This window comes from Simochromis diagramma, unplaced genomic scaffold (genome assembly GCF_900408965.1).
Source record: "Simochromis diagramma unplaced genomic scaffold, fSimDia1.1 OVJJ01000603.1, whole genome shotgun sequence".
NCBI lineage: Eukaryota > Metazoa > Chordata > Actinopteri > Cichliformes > Cichlidae > Simochromis > Simochromis diagramma.
In genome coordinates, this window is record NW_024387414.1 from 17,232,461 (window position 1) to 17,256,859 (window position 24,399).

The following is a 24,399-nucleotide window of genomic DNA, read 5'->3' on the forward strand; positions in this document are numbered from 1 at the left end:
TAGTCTATTTCATTATTATTCATTTTAGTTGTTCCCGTTAGTTCACTTTCCAGAGCGAATTTTCTCGTTTCACGTTAGTTTTTATTGTTTGAAAATGTTTTCATGGTAGCTTTAATTAGATTCAATGATAGCTACAGTGCTATGAAAAACTATTTGCTTCCTTCCTGAGGTTTTTTTTTTTTTTTTTTAATTTGTTTAAAATTAGTTTGATCATCTGAAACATGGGACTGTGAAAAAAAAATATTGTGTATCATCATAATATCTTTTTGCCATATGTTAGCTTTTGTATTCTTTTTTGTCAGCAATGATTTTTCCCCTTCTAACTCTCCCATTCATGCCATTTTTGTCCATTCTCTTTCTTTTGTTGAATCATGAACTCTGACCTTAACTGAGGCCAGACAAGCCTGCAGTTCTTTAGATGTTGTTCTGGGATCATTCTTGACCTCTAGGATGAGTGGTTGATGCACTCCTGGAGTAATTTTGGTAGGCCGGTCACTCCTCGCAAAGTTCACCGCTGTTCCAAGTTTTGTCAGTTTGTGACTAATGGCTCTCACTGTGGCTCACTGGAGTCCCAAAGCCTTAAATGTCTCTGTAACCCTTTCCAGACTGATAGATGTCAACTTTTATTCCCTGTAAATCCTGGAGAGGTTTCTGTGAGAAAATTCCAGCAGATTAGGAGTCTGGTACAAACTACCATGGCATGATTAAAGTCACTTAGATCACCTTTCTTCCCTTCTCTAATGCTTAATTTGACTTCAGCAGGTTATGTTGGCCATCTCTACATGCCTAAATTAGTTGCTGCCACGTGATTGACTGACTACACCCAAGGTCCTGCTGTTAAAACCTTTATTTCAGAATTATTTTTTGTTTCTAAGAAGTCATAACATACTTTTTATATACATATGAGACTTTAGGAAGCTTTAACTGTAGCGGCCTGTAGGAAAACCGAAGCAGTCTCCTGCTACAAAAATGGTGAAAAAAAAAAAGTATCCATCTCTCATGTACTCACAACAAGCTAAAGAAATGTGTATTAATTTTTCATTAAATGTCTGAAAGGTTTTGTACAAAATCTGTGAATTTAAATCAGAGTGTCGGTGTTGCATGTTTGAATATTGGCACAGATAACACAACAAGCATCTGGTATTAATTATACTCAGAATCGGAAAATAATTAAATAAAACAGTCAGATACATAAATACAAATGTTTATTTCTGGATATAATTTACACATTTTGCATATGAAAGTATGGCACAACTGACAATATGACACATTTCAGTTTTGCCTTTCTTATGTGATCAAATCTCATTTTCGGTGACAAATAATGTGACTCAACTAAAACATCACTCTCAAACTTTCATAAATAAAATGTAACTTCAGTGTTTAATGTAAATATCAGAGGTATAAAATTGATCTGAAAGATTAAATGGATACCTTGATTGTAAACTAAAGTGCAAGCCCCATTTTTTTGCCCTAAATATAATTCAGCATCCGAGCGCATCAGTTTTAAACACATTCAGCAACAGTGTGCAACCAAGAAAGAGCTGAGAATTAAGCAACAGCGACAGGTGCTTTTGTTTTTATATCCACGGGTGCTCACGTCACCTGATACAGAAACAGTATCCACACACAGTCAAAGGACAAGCCAGAGGGGATTCCTACAAATTAAGCTCAACATAGCCAGGCTTTTCTGGCGTTAACTAGCTTAACAAAACCTGAACCCGCAGTATCAGCTTTCTTTGTTAACTTTCTGCTTCAGGCTTTGCGTACACTCACATAAAAAGATGCTTTTGATGTATGATTTCCCTCTAATTCTGCAGAGAAATGAGTCTCCAGTGTATCACCAACTTTAGACAAAGACTAAGTGATAGAGATCTAAACAGCAAAATGGAAGACCAAGTGTAATGCTGCAGGAAATCGTTAATCTCCAATTATCACAATCACATTCAGCAGTAAAATAAAGTTTGAGTTAGTATATTTAAATTCCCTTCACTTCAGTCTACCACCGGATAAATGTGAACACCGATTTTTTAACATGGTGAATAAAGCCTAAAAATGTAACTGATCGGTTTTCTAACCTGTTATCTAGTAGCTGCAAACCCAGCAGTGTGAAACAGACTAGCAGCAGATTTGGATCAAGCAGCCAACGTGAAATTTCTGCATAACCGCCTGAATTTCAGCAACAGTGTGAGGCACAGTTAGCACTGCTGTAACCTTACAGCTGGGCTTTGCGTTAGTGAGGTAAGGCTCTGCAGCTTTCATGTGTGAAATGTGTTCCTTTAGCACTTGGAGCATACTGTAAATACGAGCAGAAACTTTTGTTTTACCACAGTAATCTAGTCAGGTCGCATTAAAAGCTCTGACCTCTGATTTCGAGGTCAAGTTCACTGAGATTTGAACTCATCTGACATTTTCAGTAGTAGCAGGAGAAACAGTTTGAAAATCCTAGGTAACATCCTTCTTGAGTTATCGTAGTTATTCTATCATTTATATTCGGTTTAATCTGCCGATAAACTAAAGTGATGGGAAATCATCGGAATTGAACACACCGAGTAACGTTTGAATGTTTAAAAGCTTCAGACATTAAACAAGTTGTCAAAAACGTTGTTTTATGCGAATGTGCTCAGAGTCTGAAGCAGAAAGCCTGATTTTCCCACCACACCACTGGGTTTTTAAGTTTTATCCAGCCAGGCAACGCCAGGGAAGCCTGGATATGCTGAACCTGCTTCGTAATACGCCCCTCTGGAGTAATAAATATTTATTTGTCAAGGTCTTCGGGACTTTACGAATACTACAAATGATGATAAATCTGAAAATCTGGGTGAAATTCAGGAAATTAGTCAAAGCCTCTCTTCAGACACAAGTGTTATCATTGGGATAACAATAGGCTTCTGCATTTATTTAATCAGAAGCCATTTTGATCATTTTTAGTCTCCAAGATATTCCTCAAAAGTAATCTGAAAGTCCACACACTGATATTTTAGCTTAAAATATAAAACTCAGTATTATGTTTAGCCCAAAAAAGTCCAAATATGCACAAAAGTTTGATGTTTTTAAACATTTTCTGCAACCGTCTGTTTTCAGCTGCAGGATAGTTAACCCGAATCATCCCTGTTCCTGAGTTATTGCCCTGTTTTAAATCACTTTAATTCATTCATTCTAACTACTGAATGTACTTTTTTTTTTTTAAGTAATTATTGGACTTAACTGTACATAATAAAGTTTAGATGATTTAGTGAAACAGAGTTTTGTAATTTTGCAGGCAAACAAGCACAAAGATTTAGGAAGGAAATTAAAGAGTGTTACTTGTCCATCTAGCCATCTACTGGTCACTGTGAGCTACATTTCCTTTTGCTGTGGCACCGGTGAGATTACAGCTTAACATTCAGAAGAGCATCAGTAGAACATAAATTAGCTATTTATGGAGCTTTAGGTTATCTCTAAAGCAAGTATATTCATAAAACCTGTGGCATTGCAGTTCACCTTTGAATATATGATCTGGAAATTTAAGCTATTCATCATAAGAAATAAATATCCCAAAATCACAACCAGCATGAATTAATCATTCAAAAGACTCATTAAATCAATTCAAATTAAATGCCCAAATCCAAAAGGCATTTAACTCAGCACTGACAAACTGGATGGAAATGTGTAACACACTGGTTGAATGGCACAAATGATCATCACAGAGCATACAATAATAATGATAATAATAATATACAGACTCCCACCTCTTCATCATTTCCCACCCACACTATGAACACAGATGTTTAAAATAAACCTAACATGCACATCTGCTTCTGTCGGAGCCCTCTGAGAGGTCTGGGGTGAAGGGTCCGTTAGCTCGGACAGTCCCATCGGGGATCCAGGACTTGTCCACACATCGTTCCATCCTCTTCATGATGAGATCCAGCAGGACTTCCACAGCCTGGCTCACGTTATCCCCGTTTGCAGCACTCGTCTCAAAATACGGGATTCTGCACGGAAACATGTTTCAGTTACAAAACAGGGATCAAAGACAGCAGCTACAGTGTAGCTCAAACCTTTTGTTGATGTAAGAGTGCAATTAAAAAGTTGTGACTCTGCTCATAAGAAGCAAAAAAAATAAAAAAATAAAAAAATAAAACACTGGTCCAGAGTCATCCATCGAAACGACCTGAACGTCGCCCCACTCACAGAGGGGCACACCGAAACAATTTTACCCTCCCCACCTGCCCCCATTCGCCAGATCTGACTCCGCCCAAAAATAAAATTCAAGCTGAAGGGTCGCCGTTTTGACGCAGTGAAGGCGATCCGGCAAGAATCACAGTGTTCAGGACAAGACACTTCATGGAGCTGACGTTGAGAACATGAGTATTGATTTTGTTAGTTTTTATGTGCAGAGCTGTGGAACCAAGCATGTTGATTAAGTTTGTGAAATGGAGCTCAGTGTTTTCCTGAAACAGCCTGACGCTGTTATTTCTAAACTAATTAGCAGCAAAAAAGGTCATTTACTGACTTACTGGAGACGTTTTCATCTTTGGATTACCCATCTGCTGCTGTGTACTTATTAAAATACACAGATATAATAATAATAATAATAATAATAATAATACGACAGTACACGGACTGCTACAGTATTGTTTGATCAGTCGGTTAACTGATATACTTAACCACACTGAGATAAGGGTGTTAGATATTGTTTATATAAATGAACAGATAAATATGGCACAGACTATATTAAAAGTAAATAAATTTATTTAAAATAAATAAATACAAAAAAAAAAAAGAAAAAAGGGAGAAATGTCTGTGGGACATCTGCAAAGCTGAGGTCGTCCTCGACTGTATAAATGTCATTTTATAGTCCGTTGTTAGGTGGTTGCCAGGTAGACATGATGCCGTTTGTAGATATAAATGAGAAGTTATTGTCAAGGCCATTGGCTGATTGTCATACAGTGCTTTTCTACTCTACTTGAGGACTCAAAGCATGTCACATATACATTCAGAGCAGATGGGCAGAGATGCCATGTACTTGAATGCATCGTTTATATTTTTAGTAAAGGTGTGTCTGATGGGTCCCAAGCAGGATATTTTACACGTGTGCACAAATATTTGTTTTTCAAGGAGGACTAATTTAGTTCAACATTGTCCTGCACGAACTTTGGCAAACAAAGCGGCCACTGCCTAGTTGGCAAATGTTTGAGGGAGAGGTTCATGTACAGATGGATCACAGGCGGGTGGGCAGACAGACATACCCGTACTTCTCGGCGAGTTCACGAGCCTGGTTTTCACTGATCATTCTCTGGTCCGACAGGTCACATTTGTTCCCACACAGAACGATGTCCGGATTTTCACAGTATGCATGGATCTGTAACTGACCTGAAACGATCAGAGGTTGTTTTTGTTTTTTTAAATGCATAAAGTTGTGTTTCCATGGAAATATCTTAAATAGTGGCAAACACATCAAGGTGTCATTCACTAGTTGATACAGCTGGGGTTAGAGTAGGGAAAGAGTAATAAAGGGAGATTAAGGGTTTAATTACACTTTGGGTCTAAAACCAAACTCCACGAGTCGGACATAATAAGCCTTTGTGCACAGTCAACAAGAAACTGATTATTTCTCTGCCAAGGCAGAGCCGACGTGGATGTTTGTTTGTCTGTCTGTCAGCAAGATTACTGAAAAGCTACAGAGCTGAATTTCATAAAACCTGGTGGAGAGATGAAGGCCAGGCAAGGAAGAAATAAAATCTGGATGACTTTCTTTACAAATCAGTAGAAGGGCATCTACAGGTGCCCTTGTAAATATCCATTGACTGGTGCACTTTTATTAATTACACCATCGGTGAACTGATTGTTAATTCTTCCATTTTCATGACTAAAAATGTGCTTTCAGCTCAACACATTAGGACACATACTCATCCAGTGTCTGACGTTGAGGAAACTTTGCTCGTTTGTGAGGTCGAAGAGGAGGAGGAAACCCATCGCATCTCTGAAGAAAGCAGTCGTCAAACTTCGAAACCTGAAATCAGAGGAAGAAAAAAAACACTTAATGGAGAAACACGAATGTTAGAGATCAAGAAGTTAGAACAGAGTTTACCTCTCCTGTCCTGCAGTGTCCCACAGCTGCATGTGGATCTTCTGTCCTTTGCTTGATGTGCCATCTGGACCAGGTGATTTGTACAGCTTAGAAACAGAAAAATATACATATACTTAATTTAATAGATATTAAACTGGGATGTTGAGGATATAGCCACCCCATTAACCATGTAGGAACAAGAGCGGGGAGAGAAAAAGAAACAAAACAAAGACAATGATAGAAAAGGTCTGAAAACCAAGCTAGCTGTCAGCCAGTTTGAGGAGTTTAGAGGTGTTTCTGTTTGCTAATGAATCTTATGATAATCCTGATATTTATGACTGTGCAGGGAGTTTTGTACTATTCAAAAGTAAAGTTTAAATTAAATTATGAACAGGGGATCCGTGTAAATGTAATTATCAGATACCAAATCAGAGCTGTCAAATTAAAAATGGGAGAGAGGAATGAATCATTGAATCATGCCTATGAGTGTTGACAGAGCGGTTTAAATGTTAAATGAGAAAATGTGAGAATAATTAGAGTACTGCCAGTTTGTGCTTTTTATGACTGCATTTTTTTTTTTTTTTTTTTTTAAACAAAAATTCTGACATTTCCATCATAAATCAGTGCAGTGAAACTAAAGGGAAAATTATGTTAATGACATTTAAAATTTCCTGGAGAAGCAGGAACCATGAACCAGGAGCAGAAGGCTCCTCCTGGGCTAATCACCTATGGCCAACGTTGAGATGATGGATAGTTAACACAATTATTTACAGAGTTTGTCAAAAACTGTAGATTCATCAAACTTTAATAATTAGAAGGTCAGAGACAACTGCCCATAAAACAACAAATGTGATCTTGATAATGAGTTTATATTGTGTGAGCTCTCATTGCGTACAAGTTTGATTAAATAATGACCCACACTGTAGGAGGAGTAATGACTCATGTGAGCAGACAGATGGACGACGGACAGTTCCCCGTGGCAGGAGCTCATCGGTCCTGCAGCCGGATGAGCTGAAATGTGACTTAACGCTTGAAGTGGGAACTCGTCTCTCTCTTTGATTCCACTCCTTGTGTCTCCGCTCACCAGAGATACAAGCAGAGTAGGCAAGTAGCGACACGGGGAGGAAGAAGTTGAGGCAGCAAACATTTAAGAAAATGTTTTCCTGATTTTTGAGCCTCATTTTGAAGTTGCATGAATAGTTTGTTATAGTCAAATTATATCTCAACTTGATACCAGTGTCAGTTTATTTAATATATATATTTTCAATAAAATCCACATCACTCTCAAGATGTTATTGTTCTTTTAAATTCTCACAAATGGTGAGGTGCAAAAACTCTGAACACCTTAAACAGCTGAAACAACTTGTGAATATAATAAGGACAAGTTGTTCCAAAAGTCCTCCTCCCTCTGTGGTTTCTATATTCCAGCTGTGTCTCACACCTCTGATGTAAACTGATTGTAACTTTTGCCTGTGTATCCTCCATCACGGCTTCTCCTCCTCCTCCATTCTTAAACACAGTGTGCTGAGCAAAACTGCAGCTTGGTGTCAGTGATGGAGAAGTGCAGTTACCCCATGTATTAATTTAAAAAAACAAAAAAAAAAAAAACAGCTGGGGGAAAAAAAATAAAATAAAAAATTCTGTTCATTTCCCCAAAACAAAAAAACCAAAACAAATATTCCCCAGCTGTGCACTCATTTATATTTAAAAGTAAAGTTTTTATGTTTAACGAAAAAAAAGAAAAAAGAGGTACATTCAAATCCTTCAGATCAAGCATTGAAAAGAAAGATAATGACCGATACATATAACAGGAGCAGGTTTTCTTCTCAGAGCTGAAGGTCAGCAGCATTAAAGTAAATATGAGATGTGCTCAGCTGTTTGCCAATGGTATGAAGTGTTTATTCTTAAGGAGGGTGCTGCCTGCTTCTCAGCAGTATTAGTCATTACTTTCTGTTGCAACATTCACCGGTAGGCTTTTGTAACGTGGAGTGAATGATCTGGGAATCTGTTTAAGCTCCTGATCAGGCTTCCTGTACAGCGTGAGAGTGGAGTAATATGTTCATTAAGATTTCAAAAACACTGACAACATTAAAACAGAAAGTCAGAAACAAAAAAGAAAATAAAAAGGAAGCCATTTGTCTTAATGCTGTACATGGTTATCCATATGCAAACAGCTCTTATTTATTTAAAAAAAACAAATGCAAACTCTGAGTCCATTCAAAACATAAACCAAACACTTGATGGTTTACATTTACAATTATTCACAATTACTTTCTGTTATATTTAAATCTTTTATGAAGTTCAGAAAGGGTGTTCAAAACATCAAAATAGTTTTGCTTTGGTTTTCAGTAGATTGCAATTTAAATTTATTTGTTTTATCCAGTGACTAACATCTGGTCTTTCAAGGTTTTTGGTATTTTAAACATTGTTTGTCGATTTGTAATCAAGTGGAAACAGCTTTGGGTCTGCTGGACTTTCTTTAAGGTCGCTTCCCTCACACCTGATGTCCTCCTAAACTGCTTTGATGCCAAAAAAGAAGAGCTGAATGAAAGAGCACCGACTCACCACTCGTTTTTCTCTGAAGTCTATTCCGACTGTAGTGATGAACTTGGAGTTAAACTTGCTATCTGTGTACTGGTACAGGAAGCTTGTTTTCCCCACGCCAGAGTCACCAAGGGCTAAAAATTTGATGAGGTAATCATATTCCCCATCAGACATAGTGAGGCCTTAATTTCTGAAACACATGAACAAAACAACTCAGTCAGCCAACAATCTTATAAATAAATATAAATGGAAAAAGTGAAGCCATAGTCATATCTCTATTCTTCAGAAATTAAGCAGAGAGTGGAGTGAAAAAAGTACAAAACTAGAACTAAACATAACTCTTGTAAAGTTTTAGTACATGTCTTATCCAAAAACCTCAAACACAGAAACTCTACAATACATGACACTTTTAATATTCAAAAGGTACACTCATCATGAAAAGAGCAACAGTACCAATGAACTACTGTGTCTGTGTAAAGGTTATTATTATTCAGTACATGCTGTAGGTTAAACGCAAACATGCACACACCAGGAAAACAAGATGTGTTTATGTACTATAGAAAACAGTTCACTGCTAAAGTATTAATTAGTCCTGTGGTTGTTCATATTTGCTAAAACTATAGTTGCCACATAGACATTTATGTCTTCATCAGTAAGAACCAGAAGTCTAGAAGTGGAGTGCCAAAGACAGGCGCTCTGTTACGCAAATCCAGTGGTTGCTAAATGTTGTGCCGTAAGGCAGGGCCTAGAGTGCAGTGGATTTTTTTTTTTTTTTTTTTTTTGGGGGGGGACGACCATATTATCAATGAAATGCATAACTGTAAAAAAATAAAATTTTAAAAAAATTTAAAAAAAAAAAGAATTAAAAAAAAACGTTGCATATATAATGTCTGTATGAATTACTTGGTGCTGGTTAAAGCAGACTTCTGTCAGATGTTACTGAATGATGGGAATTACAAGAGCAGGATTTAGCAGTGTGCTGACAGACAATCCCAGAGACAGCTCGTTTGGACCAGTATTTGACCAACTCTCTGTGTACAGCCTTTCAAGTTTCTAAAGATGTAAAGATCTGCATATGTTAGATCAGGGGTGGGGAACTCCAGTGGGTTAACACACCTGAATCAAATGATTAGTTCATTACCAGGCCTCTGGAGAACTACAAGAGATGTTGAGGCGGTAATTTAGCCATTTGAATCAGCTGTGTTGAATCAAGGACACATCTAAAACCTGCAGGATCACCAGCCATTAAGGTCTGGAGTTCCCCAACCCTGTCTTAGATAAATATTAGAGCTCTGGCTCCACTACAGTGTGAAGATAATGTAAGTTACCGTTCTCCAGTCCAAGCAGCAGATTTTAAAGTATTTAATTACAGTTGCATTTATATTCTGATGCTTTCACATGAACTCCATCTTCCCTCAGATAACAACACTGATAAGTCACCTTCACACATGAAGATGACTTATCAGTGACTTATCTGCGGTCTAAAACTTTTCTTGCATGAGGTGCATGTGAGAACAGATCCGGCACAGTGCTCAGACATTAGCTGGTCTTCAACCTGCCAGCTCCAGATCATCTGAAGTAAAAAACAGAAAAATATAAAAAACTTTTTTTTTTTTTTTTAAACAATTGGTAAAACTCGTGATTTTAAAAACTCTCATGTGGAACTGTTTACTAGGCCGACACATGCGAAACCAAACATCTTGGAAAGCATGACAACTCCAAACAGAAGGGTTCAGACTTTCTGCTAGACTTCAAACCCGGGACCCTCTTGCTGTAAAATAAGATGCTAACCACGGATCTACTGTGCTAAACATGATCGTGTAACCACAGACACCAACCGCAGCATTCAACCTCACCACAACATTACACTCAGAGCACTGTAAAAGGCACATTAAACCTTTAACCACGTCACAAAAGATCAGTCTTAGAGCTATTTTTCTCTGCAGTGTAATTGTTTGTTAGTCTGTAAAAGGGCAAAATGCAACCAGTCTTCAAAATTTTGTTTTTTGTAGGAACATCTTTTTGAACTCCAAAAAGGACCAATGAAATTTCTTATACTGTTAAGTACCCCTTTAGATACTAGAGCAGGGGTGGGGAACTCCAGGCCTCAAGGGCCGGTGTCCTGCAGGTTTTAGATATCACCCTGGGTCAGCACACCTGAATCAAATGATTAGTTCATTACCAGGTCTCTGGGAAAACTTCAACACATGTTGAGAAGGTAATTAACTATTTAGATCAGCTGTGTTGAATCAAAGACACATTTAAAACCTGCAGGACATATTCAGACTTTATCATATAGTCTGACTAAATAGACTCATGTTCTATTAAACTACAGTGAAAATTGGCAAGATACATGCATTCCTTGTTTTAGAGTTTTAAGTGCCTTCCAGGCTTAGATTTGTACGGTGAATGGCACTGTGGGGCTAATCTGTGTGTGACGGAAGAGTGGTTTCATCTTGCTGACACGGTGACAGGAAGCATTTTAAATTCCTCTCTGACTAAAGACACGCACTCTGACACAAACAATGTTTTATGTTCCTACAGCTTTAATGTAGTTACAAATTCTCTGAGCAAATTATATTATTTTCTACATACTTGAATTTGTTCTTACCTTAGCATAAGGACACTAGACTCCTAACTCAATAAGACACGGACTGTGTTGTAGCTGCTGGATGTAACATTTTCATTTGTAATGGTCGAATAGGTCCAATCAAAACAGTTAAAAGATGGCGGAGATGTATCATATGACCACTGCATAGAAAAGCATTCAGACAAGTCTTACATTCTTTCACTCTATCGCTCATTGAACTCTCCATCTGGGACTATAATAAGCAGCTTAAGACTTTAAGTGCAAAATCAGGATCCACGATAAACACCCTGAGATGGAAATGCCTGCTTTAAGCACGGATGTGGCCATAAACAGTGAGCAAAGAGCACCAAGTCAGACGACAGTGACGTCTACGTTCCTTCTCGTGTGTCCGTTTTCACTCGGGCGGGTTAAAACTTCTAAACAAGGTTTTAATAATAACTTTAAAAGGTGTTTCCATTAGGTCTCCTGGAAGAAACTCTGGTTGGATCAACTGCCATCAGCATTACATAAATCTTGAAAGAAACTACTTTTATTCTACATTTCAAATAAAGGGGATATATCAGTATTATTATCTTTTATCAATACAAATGTAAACTTAGTGACACATATTTAATATTTAACCTTGTTTGCATGTTTACACACACACACACACACACACACACACACACACACACACACACACACACAAAATAACCTAGAAGTCTGAAATTAAAATAACTGACATGTAAAGTTATAGTCTGTTAGATTAGCCCTATTATACCCATTTCCATCTGGATATTTTTAGGAATAGTGTTGCAAAGTTCAAAATAAGCTCATCTTATACTGGGCCTTGGAGCAGCCCCTCACTTGCACCTCTCATTTTAAAACCACCCTCTCTTTAAGCCATACTTTATTCGGATTGGGTGCTCCTCCTAAAGCAATGATTAGAACAGTAGGTAAAAAGGGGCTTCTGTGAGATTGAGGGGCTATGTCTAATATGGCAAAGAAATCATGCAGATCAGAGCACAGTGCTCAGCACTGGGCCATCTGTATATTTTTACTGGTCCACAAAAAAAAAAAAAAAAAAAAAAGCACAAAAGGTCAGGGTATGCATATTTAATATAGGAATCCACCATATAAAGATCAGCGTAACGGCCATCTTGAAACTCCTGCTCTTAAAGCAGCGTTTTCATGTTTGTGTTTTACAGATTTAGATTCTTCACCACAGAGATCAACAAGATCTATCAGACAAGTTCATACTGAGAACCATATATTAGCTCAAACAATATGACCAGTGTTGGGACTAACACGTTATTAAGTAACGCGTTACAGTAACTACGTTATTATTAAGCGCTATATAAATACAGGCCATTTACCATTTAGGTAACGAGCACAGTAACTAGTTATTATGCCAAAATCAGGAACGCGTTACTCGTTACTGGGATTTAGATAGGCTCGTTATTCGTTACTTCGTGTGGTGGCTATCGCGGAGCTTCCACAGATTCAGTAACATTAGCAAGTGGTGGAGGCCAGCAGGTGGATGAGGGAAAGCGGAGGCAAGAGGAGAGACTCGAGGAGGCCGCCGGTCCGAGTGTCAGGTGAACTGAACTTCAGGTAAGAAGTTATGACCTGCAGTCCATCTGGGTCAGATATAAACCAAGTTTAGGTGGAGTTTATTTTTTGTTATGCTGACTTTTTCGTACTGCGTACTAGCTAGCATGACTGAGTTTCTATATAGCTGGGTGGGTGCTATGAAGTTAATGATGTTGAACTTTATTTTGTTCATAAGGTTAATTATTAGAGTTGCCAACTGTCCCCTAAAAAACGGAATTGTCTCGTATTCAGAAAAAATATCACGCGTTTCGTATTCAGGTGAAAAGGAACAGTTTGTCCCGGACTTCAGCTACAATGAAAAAGACACAAAGCTGGAGTTATTCTGTGTTTACGCTGCACAGCTGCCTCTTCTTCTCTCATTCTCTCCCCCTCCCTCTCCTGTTTCTACTTCAATCATGAAACTGATCAATGATCAGCTGATCGGCTTTTCTCTCTTGTTTGTTTATCGCCGACTTCGCGCCACAAAGAAGAAACCAGCGGATGTCGCATTAAACAACAGCAGCATGTTTAAGCTTGATCAGCTGTTGTTAGAATTTATTTAATATTACTTTCTACTATCAGCTGATGTTTGCTGGAGCCACAGCTGTAAAAGCTGCTGGTCATGATATCTGTTTGGATGTGTGGTGAGAGGAAACATGAAGATGAAACCAGGAGATGTCCTTACTGAATCATGAGAGCTGAACAGGTGATGGAGAAATAGGTTTAACTTTTAGGTCACATGAATGAGTTGAAGGGAAGTTATGAACTGTTTCTGAGAGACAAATAACACCAGGATCCTTTTCTAAGTAGCTGACAGCTGGTAACTGTGCAGGGGCGGGTCTAGCAAAGTGTTGCCAGGGGGCCAGGTAGGGCATTAACAGGGAAAGGGGGGCACAAAGAAATACTTTTCTTTCTTATTCTCATTTAAAATGTCTCGCTTTTAAAAAATAATTATCTGAGTCTTACAACAAACGATTGATAGATTGATACATATATACCATCAAGACAGTGTACATCACTGTCACAACAGCGTTTGTTTTCATTCAAAGGCTTCATGATTTTTCCTATAATGGTGGGCCGGTCTCTAGTCAAAACACCCGGGCCGATTTTTTGTCCCAGTCCAGCTCTGTATGCAGCTCATCTGCAGTCAGGTGTTACCTACATCTTCCTATTCAGAGGGCAAAATTTCTGAGTTCTGAGTACAATCAAAAGCACCACGAATGCAGTTTTTGTGTTGGATGTAAAAAGCGCACATGACGCTGTGATGTAGGCTAGAATCATGGCGGCGGTCAACGACGGTCCAGGCGTGGGATTTCTCTCGTGAAAATATGCACATTATCTTTTCCTTTCTATTGGTAGGTGGCACAGTGCACTTGTGGCAAGTAAGCAAGCTAGAAGACTGGCAAAGTTATGGAAGCAACACATTAACAAGAGAATTCTGAGTAAAACCAAAGTTACTTTCCCTAGTAACTAGTTACTTTGAAAGTAACGAGTAACTTGAAGTAACTGAGTTACTTTTGATAGAAGTAACTAGTAATGTAACTAAGTTACTAATTTAAAGTAACTTACCCAACACTAAATATGACAGCTTGGATTAATTTCAAATAAAACATAAGAAAACAGACATAACCTTTTGTAGTCTAAATTCGACCTACATGGATGTGATGGTTGAAAATTTGTCTGGAGAAACCCAGGGAAAGAACTCCAACAAGATTACAGGACTACACTAAGCCTACAGAGAAACATGGAGGAGGGGCTGTTTTTGCCCTTTAGAAAACTTTCAGGCCAGAGCCCTAAACCCTGTAGTTGGCCTATGAGATGCCAAGGAAAAAAAAAAAAAAAAGTTAATGACTGGTGTGAAGGTACCAAAAGCTTAGCACGTTGAAACATGCAGAAAAGTCTCTGCGTGAGTCCAAGCACAGGCAGTTCTGTAAGAAACAGGAGGGCAAACTGCACACTTTAAATGCTACTGTGAGGTTTCATGAATTCCCTGTTGGGGGTTAACTGCCACTCCATTTCCACATAAACATTTAAACCATATAACCGATTGAAACACCACAACATCACATCAAAGCAAAAACTAGTGTAATCCTTTAACTTTTTTCAGGTCAGAAACAGGTTTGTAAAAAAAAAAAAAAAAAAAAAAGTCCAGATAGGGCCAACAAAAAAAAACACAACGAGAAGAAATAGAGCATCTTGTACAGGATGGATGGAGTTCACTCTGTGAAAAACTGTTAGAAGTAGTTTAGAAATGTTATAGCGTAATACTGAAGAGAAAAAAAAAAAAAAAAAAAAAAAAAAGCGCGGTATTTCCACACCTTGTTTAAAATACTGAGAAATCTCCTCAGAAGCGCTTCTGAAAGCTACCATCAGCGAGCATGGCTCCTCGCTGTAGCCAACGATGCAAAGACAAAACAAATGCAAACAACACACCAACTTCTCTGGGCTCAGGCTAATTTAAAATGGACTTACCGTATTTTCACGACCATAAGGCGCACTTAAAAGTCTTAGATTTTCTTCAAAAAGTGCGGCGCGCCCTATAGCGCGGTGCGCCCTGTGTTGTAAGGAGGACGTAGTAGAGAACACCATGAGAACGTTAAAGGGTGAAGTGTGGGCGTTGATCGTATATACCGGGATAATCGCACATACCTGTATAAAAGAACAGGTATGTGCATTATGCAGGACATCGTTGTTTTAACAACCCTGAAAATGGCAAAGAGACACGCTTACGAAGCACAGTTTAAACTGAAGGCCATCAGCTACGCGGAGGAACATGGAAATCGAGCAGCGGCGAGAGAATTTAAGATTAACGAATCGATGGTTCGCAAATGGAGGAAGCTGGAAAACAAGCTCCGGCAGGTCAAGAAAACGCAGCTGAGTTTCCGCGGACATAAGGCGAGGTGGCCCGAGTTGGAGGAAAGACTCGAGCGGTGGATCATCGAGCAAAGAGCGAGCGGGAGAAGCGTTTCGACGGTCACCACTCGGCTAAAAGCAGTTTCACTAGCTGAAGAGATGAACATTGAACATTTCCAAGGAGGTCCGTCTTGGTGCTTTCGTTTTATGAAACTGTGCCATTTTTCCATCCGGACCAGGACTACGGTAGCGCAGCAGCTTCCAGCGGATTACCGGTATAAGGAAAAGCTGGCCATCTTCCGCTCCTACTGCAGCAAACACATCGGCGACAAAAACATCCAGCCCAGCCACATCACAAACATGGACGAGGTCCCGCTCACTTTTGACATCCCGGTGAGTCACACTGTGGAGAAGAAGGGGACCAGCACGGTAGCGATACGCACAACGGGGTATGAAAAGTCTTCTTTTACTGTTGTGCTTGGCTGCCATGCTAATGGACAGAAACTGCCGCCTATGGTGATTTTTAAGCGAAAGACTTTGCCTAAAGAGAAGTTTCCAGCAGAAATCATCATTAAGGCAAATGAAAAGGGCTGGATGGATGAGGAAATGATGAAAGAGTGGCTGAGGGAGGTGTATGTAAGGAGACCAGGTGGTTTTTTCCACGCATCACCATCGCTGTTGATCTGTGACTCTATGCGTGCCCATCTCACAGCCGATGTGAAAAAACTTGTGAAGCAAATGAACTGTGAGCTTGCTGTCATTCCGGGAGGCCTGACAAAGGAACTCCAACCGCTGGACATCGGTGTGAACCGCCCGTTCAAAGTAAGGCTGCGAGCGGCCTGGGAGCGATGGATGACCGGTGGAGACCACAGTTTCACTAAGAGTGGAAGGCAGCGCCGGGCGAGTTACGCCACAATTTGCCAATGGATTGTAGATGCTTGGGCTAACATGTCTGCTGGCACTGTTGTTCGAGCTTTCGCAAAAGCCGGCATCGTTTCCGAGGAGCCGCACGGCACGGAAAGTGACTCTGACGGTGAAGACAGTGAACCTGGCATGTTTGATGGAGATTTAGCGCAGCTGTTCAATTCAGACACAGAGGATGAGGACTTCGATGGGTTTGATTGATGATAAAAATGTGAGTACCAAACTTTGTTTTGCTCCTGCTTTATTTTTAAATACGCACACTTGTATGCTTGTGTGTTGTTGATGATGACGATTACCGGCAATAGAAATGTGAGTAAGGTACCGAATTCAGGTTTGCTCCCGCTTTATTTTTAAATACGCATACGGTACTTGTATGCGCCCTATGGTTCAGTGCGCCTTATGTGTGTGTTAAATACAGTAAGGGCACACATAACTGAGACTGCGCCTTTTAGCACAGTGCGCCTTATGGTCGTGAAAATACGGTAATGGAAAACTGTCCCGTAGCCTGACCAATTAAATCCTTTTCCAGGATCTGTGATGTTATGGAAGGCATTAGAGCACACACATTGGGCAACTCGCCCACCTGTGAAGGCACCATTAATGCCAAACAATATACTTACAGTGACTTTGGAACAGTATGTGTACAGATGCAATCTTTTCCAGCAAAAGGCAGCAGGCCACATATTTCAACAGCACCATTCTGTGGTAAGAGTTCAGGTACTAAACTGCCCTGCCAGCAGTCCATACTGGCCACCCAATAGTGCATTACATAACAATAAACAAATGACAAAGAGGGCTACAAACTGTTAAGCAACTGCTGAATTAAGCAACAATGTAAAACTGTTTCACTCAGCTTCCTAATACTTAGTGTTGTTAAAGAGGTGATGCAACACAGTGGGAAAAGTGTTGTTTCTGAAACGTGTTAGCACGCAACTGAAATTCTGCATAATTTTTCTTCTTTGTAGTATTTTTACTTGGGTATAAAGTGTAAATATGAATTATTGCACACTGCTTGTTATTTATCTTTTAATCAGTGTCCCAAATATTTGGAAATGATGTTGTAAATTTTGAAGTGTGGCTGAACTGCTCACATGCATGTAGATCGACAACTAAAGTGACTACAAAACCATCTAAATAGTTTAATCAAGAAGTAAACACTAGAGCCTTTACCCCAAAAGCTGATTCTGGTTATCTGGGCGAGAAACGTTTTGTCACTCATCCAAGTGACTTCTTCAGTCTCAGCTGACTGCAGGTTTCTCCAACCTTACAAACAGTACATTTGCACAATGACTGAAACTAGCACCACTGACAAACATGGGCTGTGAGGTCAGTTTCTTGATCATTAATATGCAAATTGTCATGAACATTGATCAACAACTACTGATCAAAGACCATTGATCAGTAACCATGTGTACTATTCACAGAGTTGAGGAATGGCTGCAATCACAGCATTGGTGATGCAGATGATGAAAGATATACCCTTAGGCCCCTTCCTTGATTCAGAGATTATCTTTCTCTTTTCACGTAAATGGCCTTCTTGACATCCCCCTCAAACCTGTGTTCATTCCTGTCCAGGATGTTTACATCCTCATCATTGAAAGAGTGTCCACTGATCTGTCGGTGTAAATAGCCCATGGGGTCCTGGCCTGACAAGTTAGCTTTTCTGTGTTGTGCCATCCGCTTAGCCAGAGGTTGTTTGGTTTCCCGGATGTATAAATCAGAGCAATCCTCCAGGCACTTAACAGCGTACACTACATTACTCTGTTTGTGCCAGGGGACCGGATCCTTGGGGTGGAGCAATTTTTGGTGCCGCTTATTTCTGGGTTCGAAAGCCACAGAGATGTGGTGTTTAGAGAAAAATGTGTCTTAGCTGTTCCGATACTTCTGACACATGAGGGATCACTAAGGGTTTTTCGCTTAGACAGTAGTTGTCCTTCTTCTCTCCAAGAGAGCCTTTATAGCCTTTAAAGTAGAATTTATTACAGCATTTCTTTTTTGTTTCATCCTCAGCAAAATGTTGGAAAATTATATAATTTAACCTAATTACTACATTTGTTAAAATGTTCACTAATAAAAATCATGTTTATCTAAAGGAGTTTAAAGTCCTTGTATTGTGTCTCACTGGAAAAGAAACTGAAAAATGTGCTTCTTCATTTATGACAAGTCAAAAAGTACTCTGTAATAGAGAAAAAAAAACTTTCAGTTTTAAATCAATGGTTTTAATAAAAGCACTGGATTAACCTTGTAGGACTTGCAGCCAGTTTTACAAATAGACCAGTTACTGTTTTTAGTGCTCAGAAAATGGGCCAATATACTTCATCTACGAAGATACACTAAAGAATTCATTCATTATCAGCATTCTTTTTTTAATGAAGGTTTTTCCTGCTACCATATAGCAAACTGGCAACTATGTACCTAAAGATAACAGGACCACATGTTACTAAAGAGAAAAAGAAAAAACCTACCCTATTTATGTTGTTTGTTTTTTTTCTTTTTAAATTGACGGAAAAGCTTGAGCCAATATACGAAATGTGCTTCGGCTAAAACAGGTCACAGAAGTGACACAGTCGAGCAAAACCACAGTGAAGATTGTGTCAGCACATTTCTGCAGATTATTATCAGCTAATCAGAGACGTTCTTATTGCATTTCATTTAAGTACAAAAAAATGGCACATCATCATACATCAAGAAAATGCATTACATGATATGTGTGGCACTGTTCTAAAATGTAAAGTTTGAGGTAAATTGCACAGTCATACAGCACTTCACAAACCTAGTATAGCTGTGAAAAGGATGCAAGCTCTGATAGCACAGTATGATCTCTTGTGTTAGGCAAGAAAACATGAGCTGTGAGCATCAAAAAGAAGAAGCAGCAGCAGTCATGTCCTTGTTACTGCCTTACAAAATGCAAATCTTTCATAATCAATAACACCAAGGGTCCTCACTGGATGTACACCGCTCTAAAATAAACGTATTACATGCTGGTTTCATGTAGGAGATCTGAACTCTTTACTTGCAGTGTAAGAATCCAAGTGCTGCCGAGACTCAGAGGTCCACCAATAACCATTTTAATAACTTGTGTGTCTTTGGACTGTGGGAGGAAGCCATACTGTCTGGGGAAAACCAACACAGGTACGGGGTAAACGTGTAACCTCCCCACAGAAAGGCCTCAGACAGCCAGTAGAACCATTACCCTTCTTGCTGTGAGGTGACAGTGCTAACCACTGCACAACCTAAAATAAGAGTAAAGACACATAGTGCAGACACCACATACAAGTTGTAATTCATGTTATACTTGTCTAATGGCTCCACCCTCGAACCCTCCCATTTAGTCCCTGAGACTGGGATTGGCACTACAAGCTTGTGACTCCTGAGGCTGGAATTGTGCCTCAAACCAGGGAATTTGTAACTGTACTTGTCACATGTAACACAAGTGTGTTAACCACTACACTATGGAGCCGGTATGAAATGCCTCCATAGATGGGAACTAAGCCTGTTGCTGGATTTAAGTACATTTATCTCATTATTAGGGCAAAAGGTGACATGCAGGTTAGGATAATGGGTGGTCCTTAAATTGCCCCTTTATGTAGCAGTCTGGCGACCCATCCAGGGTTGGCTGGACGGGCCGATAGATGGATGGTGTCATTACTAACAACTTCATTTTATAAATGAAGGAGGATTACTATGACATTTGTTTTGTTGATGGTGTGCTTAATATTCAAAATTTGGAAGCTTAGAAAGGAGATTTAGAAAAAAGAAAAAAAAAAGCATATTTAATTATCTGAATAGTTTTTAAATAATTTTTGGTTGTCTAATTGTTACAGTTCTAGTAAACTTTAAATTGCACAGCAAACCAATGTTGAGACCCCATTCTATAACCTAAATTAAGTGTTAGGCTATATTTATTTTTGTATATTTTATGGTGCAGTGAACTAAAAAAAAAAAAAAAAAAAAAAAAAAAAAAAAAAAGATATTTAACCAATTTACCCCAATGGAAGCTAAATAAAACCCATCACGCTTTTGCTTTAAAACAACTGCATCTGAACATCTTTATCTGTGGTACACCTGCATTCCTAATCTAACCTGATATTCCACCTTTCTATCAGCTAGGATGAGCTGTCACCAGCTTCAAAATTACTCTCGTTTGTACATGTATTATATTGTCTGCATCGACAACACAGTCTAATAGCAAAATGTGAAACAGTCCCAAAGAAGTAGTTTGTTTGTCCTCATGAAGGTGAGATGTCACTTTTTCATCAGTCAGCTGGACTTTGAAACTAACATGTACGCATGAACTGAGAGATTTTTGAAACTAATTAAAACGTACAGCTCTGCTATCACTTCCAACATAAATGAAGACAGAAACTAAACAGCAGTGGCGTTTGCAGGGTTACTGAAGTTGGACTACCTGGTATATAATGTTGTGCTATGTGATTGCTAGCGACACAGCTAACTTTTTTTCCACTCGATAAAAGTTAACGTGAGGGATTCTGGTGGTCAGGGACAAATGCAATCGCATAGCAGGATGCAAACTTCAGTCAGGAGAACAACTGCGATTATTCATCCACAATACAAGGTTAGTTATTAATATACTGCAACAACATGGGAATAGGGCAGCTGCGAGAAAATTCAACAGTAATGAATCAATGTTACAGAAGTGGAGGAGGCGCAGTTTCTGGCTTTCCCCATATTTCAAAAGTGCTTCATCTCTTTGCTATGACTGTCGCCCGGCATAATTTGCAGATGATAATGGTTTTAGCCGCTGTGATGCTTTCGACCAAAACAGGAGCAGCTTGATGACATCATCGACATGGGCTATCACAGTAGAGCGGTATAGTCAAAATCTCTATCGTTGGCCAAATTTATATCGTTTCTATCGTATATCGTTTATGTCGCCCACCCCATGCCCAACTCAAAAGATTGACTGATAAGATGACAAAAAAATTATTGATTTTTTTTTTCAGTGGCATAAACAGGCTTCCATATCGTCAACATAAAAAAAAAGCTATGCCGAGGTTGTTGTTATTACAGCATTACATGCAAGACTGGACAGAGGAAAAATCGTATTTGGGGACATGTTAAGAAGTGTGGGAAAAGTGTTACCAGGAAGACAAAAACAGATTAGAGGTTAAGACCATTTCACAAACTGTGATGAGACTTAGCACTGATGGTGGAAAGCTTTTTTTATAGGTTTTGAAAATTGTTAAGCGGCAGCTTTAACTAATCTATGTTGTTTCTTTAAAAAAGGTCCTTAAATGACAACATTGAAAACTTTTCTGATAGCTTTCTTATCACATTTGTTATCACACATGTCATACCTCTGCCATGTTGTTTGTCCTTAATTTAGTCTTGTTTTTTCACATCTTGTCCAGAGCTGTCTAGAAAGAAATCTTTAAAAAAGCTGTATAATATACCCTAAAAGATCTCAGGGCTGTACCTTGATATGCATGGGAATGGATTTAGAGGCCATTTCTGTCAGGCTGCCATCCATGCAAACAAAAAGCAGCTTTAATCATTTGTCAAAGCTAAAGTGGAAGACCCACCCTGGGCAGCTGTCCAAAACAGAAGGAGGCAGCTCCTTGGGAAAATCCGGATGTGCCAGTACCATAAACCTCAAGCATAATAGGCAAGAAAAAATAAAAAAAAACAAAGAAAAGAAAAGAAAAAGAAAAAGAGTGCTACACAAGTGATGTATTTGACTGGATATGGAGGTCCTGCATCAACGATCTAGTCATTAAAATACCTTGTGAGGACTTATCAGCAGCAGGCAGTCAGAGGCGCACAAAACCCATTGCCACGCTCCAAGCGATTAACCGAAAACAGGCCGATAGAATCTAATAATCATCAGCTGGTCCTCGTGTGTGTGTCACTTCTGATCACGTGACTTGTTAGGCAAGAAATAATTACTTATTTTAAAAAAATTTTTTTTTAAAAAAAACAAACAAAATAAAAAAACCTTAACATAGATCCTGTGAAGAAGGCAGAACTGCATGGCAGCTTCCTCTGTCAAACAAACTGCTGCCACCAGTTTGGTCTAAGCATGGCAGAGAAGAAGTGTGATAAGAGCTGGAGACAGCCAGAGTTTCACACGTTTCAACAGTCTGCTCAATTATCGAGCAAGAAAGCTACGAGCTGGCTATTTGAGGAGAGGCTAAAGCAGGTGCTAAAACGTTTCCCCACGCCAGCGCTCCTTTACTTTAACCACACACAAACACAAGCAGTCCCAAAGCAACATATTCGAGCGAGGTAAAAGTTTTCTTGCTAACTGCAGACAGATGCTACAGGCTGGTTTCTTCGACTTATATTTCCTGGAGTATACTCACCCGCCGCGGGGCGTTGCTGCTGGGCGCTTTGTCGCGTCTTTAAAAAAGTGTCTAAAAAAGTGGCCCTGAAGACTTTAGGGAAAGTTAGGAAATGAAAGTTTTACTTTGTCCGTCGCCGCTGGCCTTTTAGTCGACATGAGAGCAGCCTCATCAGCAGTGAGCAGCCGTGGTAACTCGGTCGGTGTGGTCGTGCTGAGAAACAGCTCCTCCTCACGGCTAACGTCAGCTGAAGGAAACGGCAGTTACAACACACAGCCGGACCAGACCGCACTGCTTCAACTGACACACGATACCTCCTCAGGAAACGTCACATTTTCTAATAACTGCACACGGCGGAGTGATAACCGTGCCAATGCAAACTGTAACTACGCCATGTGCTCGTTTTGTGGCACTTTTTAATTACGCGATATTCAGCGCAGGGGCGTTTCCAGGATTTTTTAAAGTAGCGGGCACAAAGGGGTCCCACGAACAACATGCAGGGGGGCATGGTACATAAGTATATGTAATGCAGGATATTAAAAAACCAACAGAAAGTCAGACTTTTTACATCAGAATCCTGATTTTTTTTTTTTTAATAATTTTTCTGACATTAATTACGAATTCTGACTTTTCTTTATTATAATTCTGACAATAATCTCAGGATTCTGAGATCTAAATTTTTAGTCAGAATTCTGGGATTAATGTCAGGATTCTGCCTTTTTTTTAAAATTAAAATTCGGACATTCTGTAAAACAAAAGTAAGAATTCTGTGATTACTGTTAGATATAGATAGATAAATACCTAGCTCAACTACACATTTAAGTCATGGTTCTATCTTATGACTCAAAGTATACAGAAGAGAGCATGATGAGGACCCTACCCAGTCTTTGGATTGGAACAGTGTAGTGCTGTCAGTGACACTCTTGAGTTCAATCCCTGAAAGATGCAGTTCTTAGAGGTGAATAGTTTTTATTTCTGTAAATGGTGAAAACATTGTAACTACTTTTATGTTGGCAATATGTATTCATAATGTAGCTGGTCCCCTGAAAATGATTGCTGAATGAGTAATTCTATACGAAATCACTTGTCTGAAGCTATGAAGCACATGTTAGTTGATAAAATAGTAAAACATTTTTAAAACTCTGTGTAGGCTATATATTATTACATTTGGGGGAAGTAATTACATAGTTCTGATCACTTAAATGTTTAGATGTTTAAAAAAAACAGTCATATTTTTGTGTTTCTTTGTGGTTTTCTGTTAGAAGCACAGGAAATGGGAAAAGTCTAGAACTGCATCTTTGACAGACCTGGTGTAGTTCAAATAGGCACCTGTGTTGAGGGGTTTTTTTTGTTTTGTTTTGTTTTTTTACAAAAAAAAAAAAAAAAAAAAAATGATCTGGGCACACTGCACTGATATCACAACACAATTTTGTGAGGAACACCATGGGGGCCTATCAAATATCAGAGGTTATTCCACTCGAGGTCTCCCTTCAACCATGGTTTTGTTTATATAGTGCTTATAATTAATGATAATTGAATGAATTACAAATGTATATTTTTTT

The 24,399-nt window shown here is 39.0% G+C and overlaps 1 protein-coding gene across 2 annotated transcripts; it reads right to left on the bottom strand.

The window, feature by feature from the left end:
* Nucleotides 1–1,188: 1,188 nt before the first annotated feature.
* Nucleotides 1,189–23,202, bottom strand: rab27a (RAB27A, member RAS oncogene family). Of its 2 annotated transcripts, none has more exons than XM_040010883.1 (6): nt 22,963–23,202; nt 8,618–8,786; nt 6,074–6,159; nt 5,892–5,995; nt 5,232–5,355; nt 1,189–3,974 (listed from the first exon to the last, which is right to left on the bottom strand). In XM_040010883.1, exons 2-6 carry the CDS (start codon nt 8,768–8,770, stop codon nt 3,779–3,781), a joined length of 663 nt encoding a protein of 220 aa, XP_039866817.1. In that variant the 5' UTR covers nt 8,771–8,786; nt 22,963–23,202; the 3' UTR covers nt 1,189–3,778. The 2 variants fall into 2 exon arrangements, with proteins under 2 accessions (XP_039866817.1, XP_039866816.1); XM_040010882.1 differs by having other exon boundaries at nt 22,859–23,202.
* Nucleotides 23,203–24,399: the final 1,197 nt, after the last annotated feature.

Bases quoted from the DNA above. Each gene is read 5' to 3' on its own strand.
- rab27a (XM_040010883.1), bottom strand. From the start codon at position 8,770: ATGTCTGATGGGGAATATGATTACCTCATCAAATTTTTAGCCCTTGGT. The intron at 5,356-5,891 runs GTATGTGTCCTA...TGATCGTTTCAG, and splicing joins CAACGTCAGACACTGGATGA to GTCAGTTACAGATCCATGCA. The intron at 3,975-5,231 runs GTATGTCTGTCT...GTTTCCGTGCAG, and splicing joins GAACTCGCCGAGAAGTACGG to AATCCCGTATTTTGAGACGA.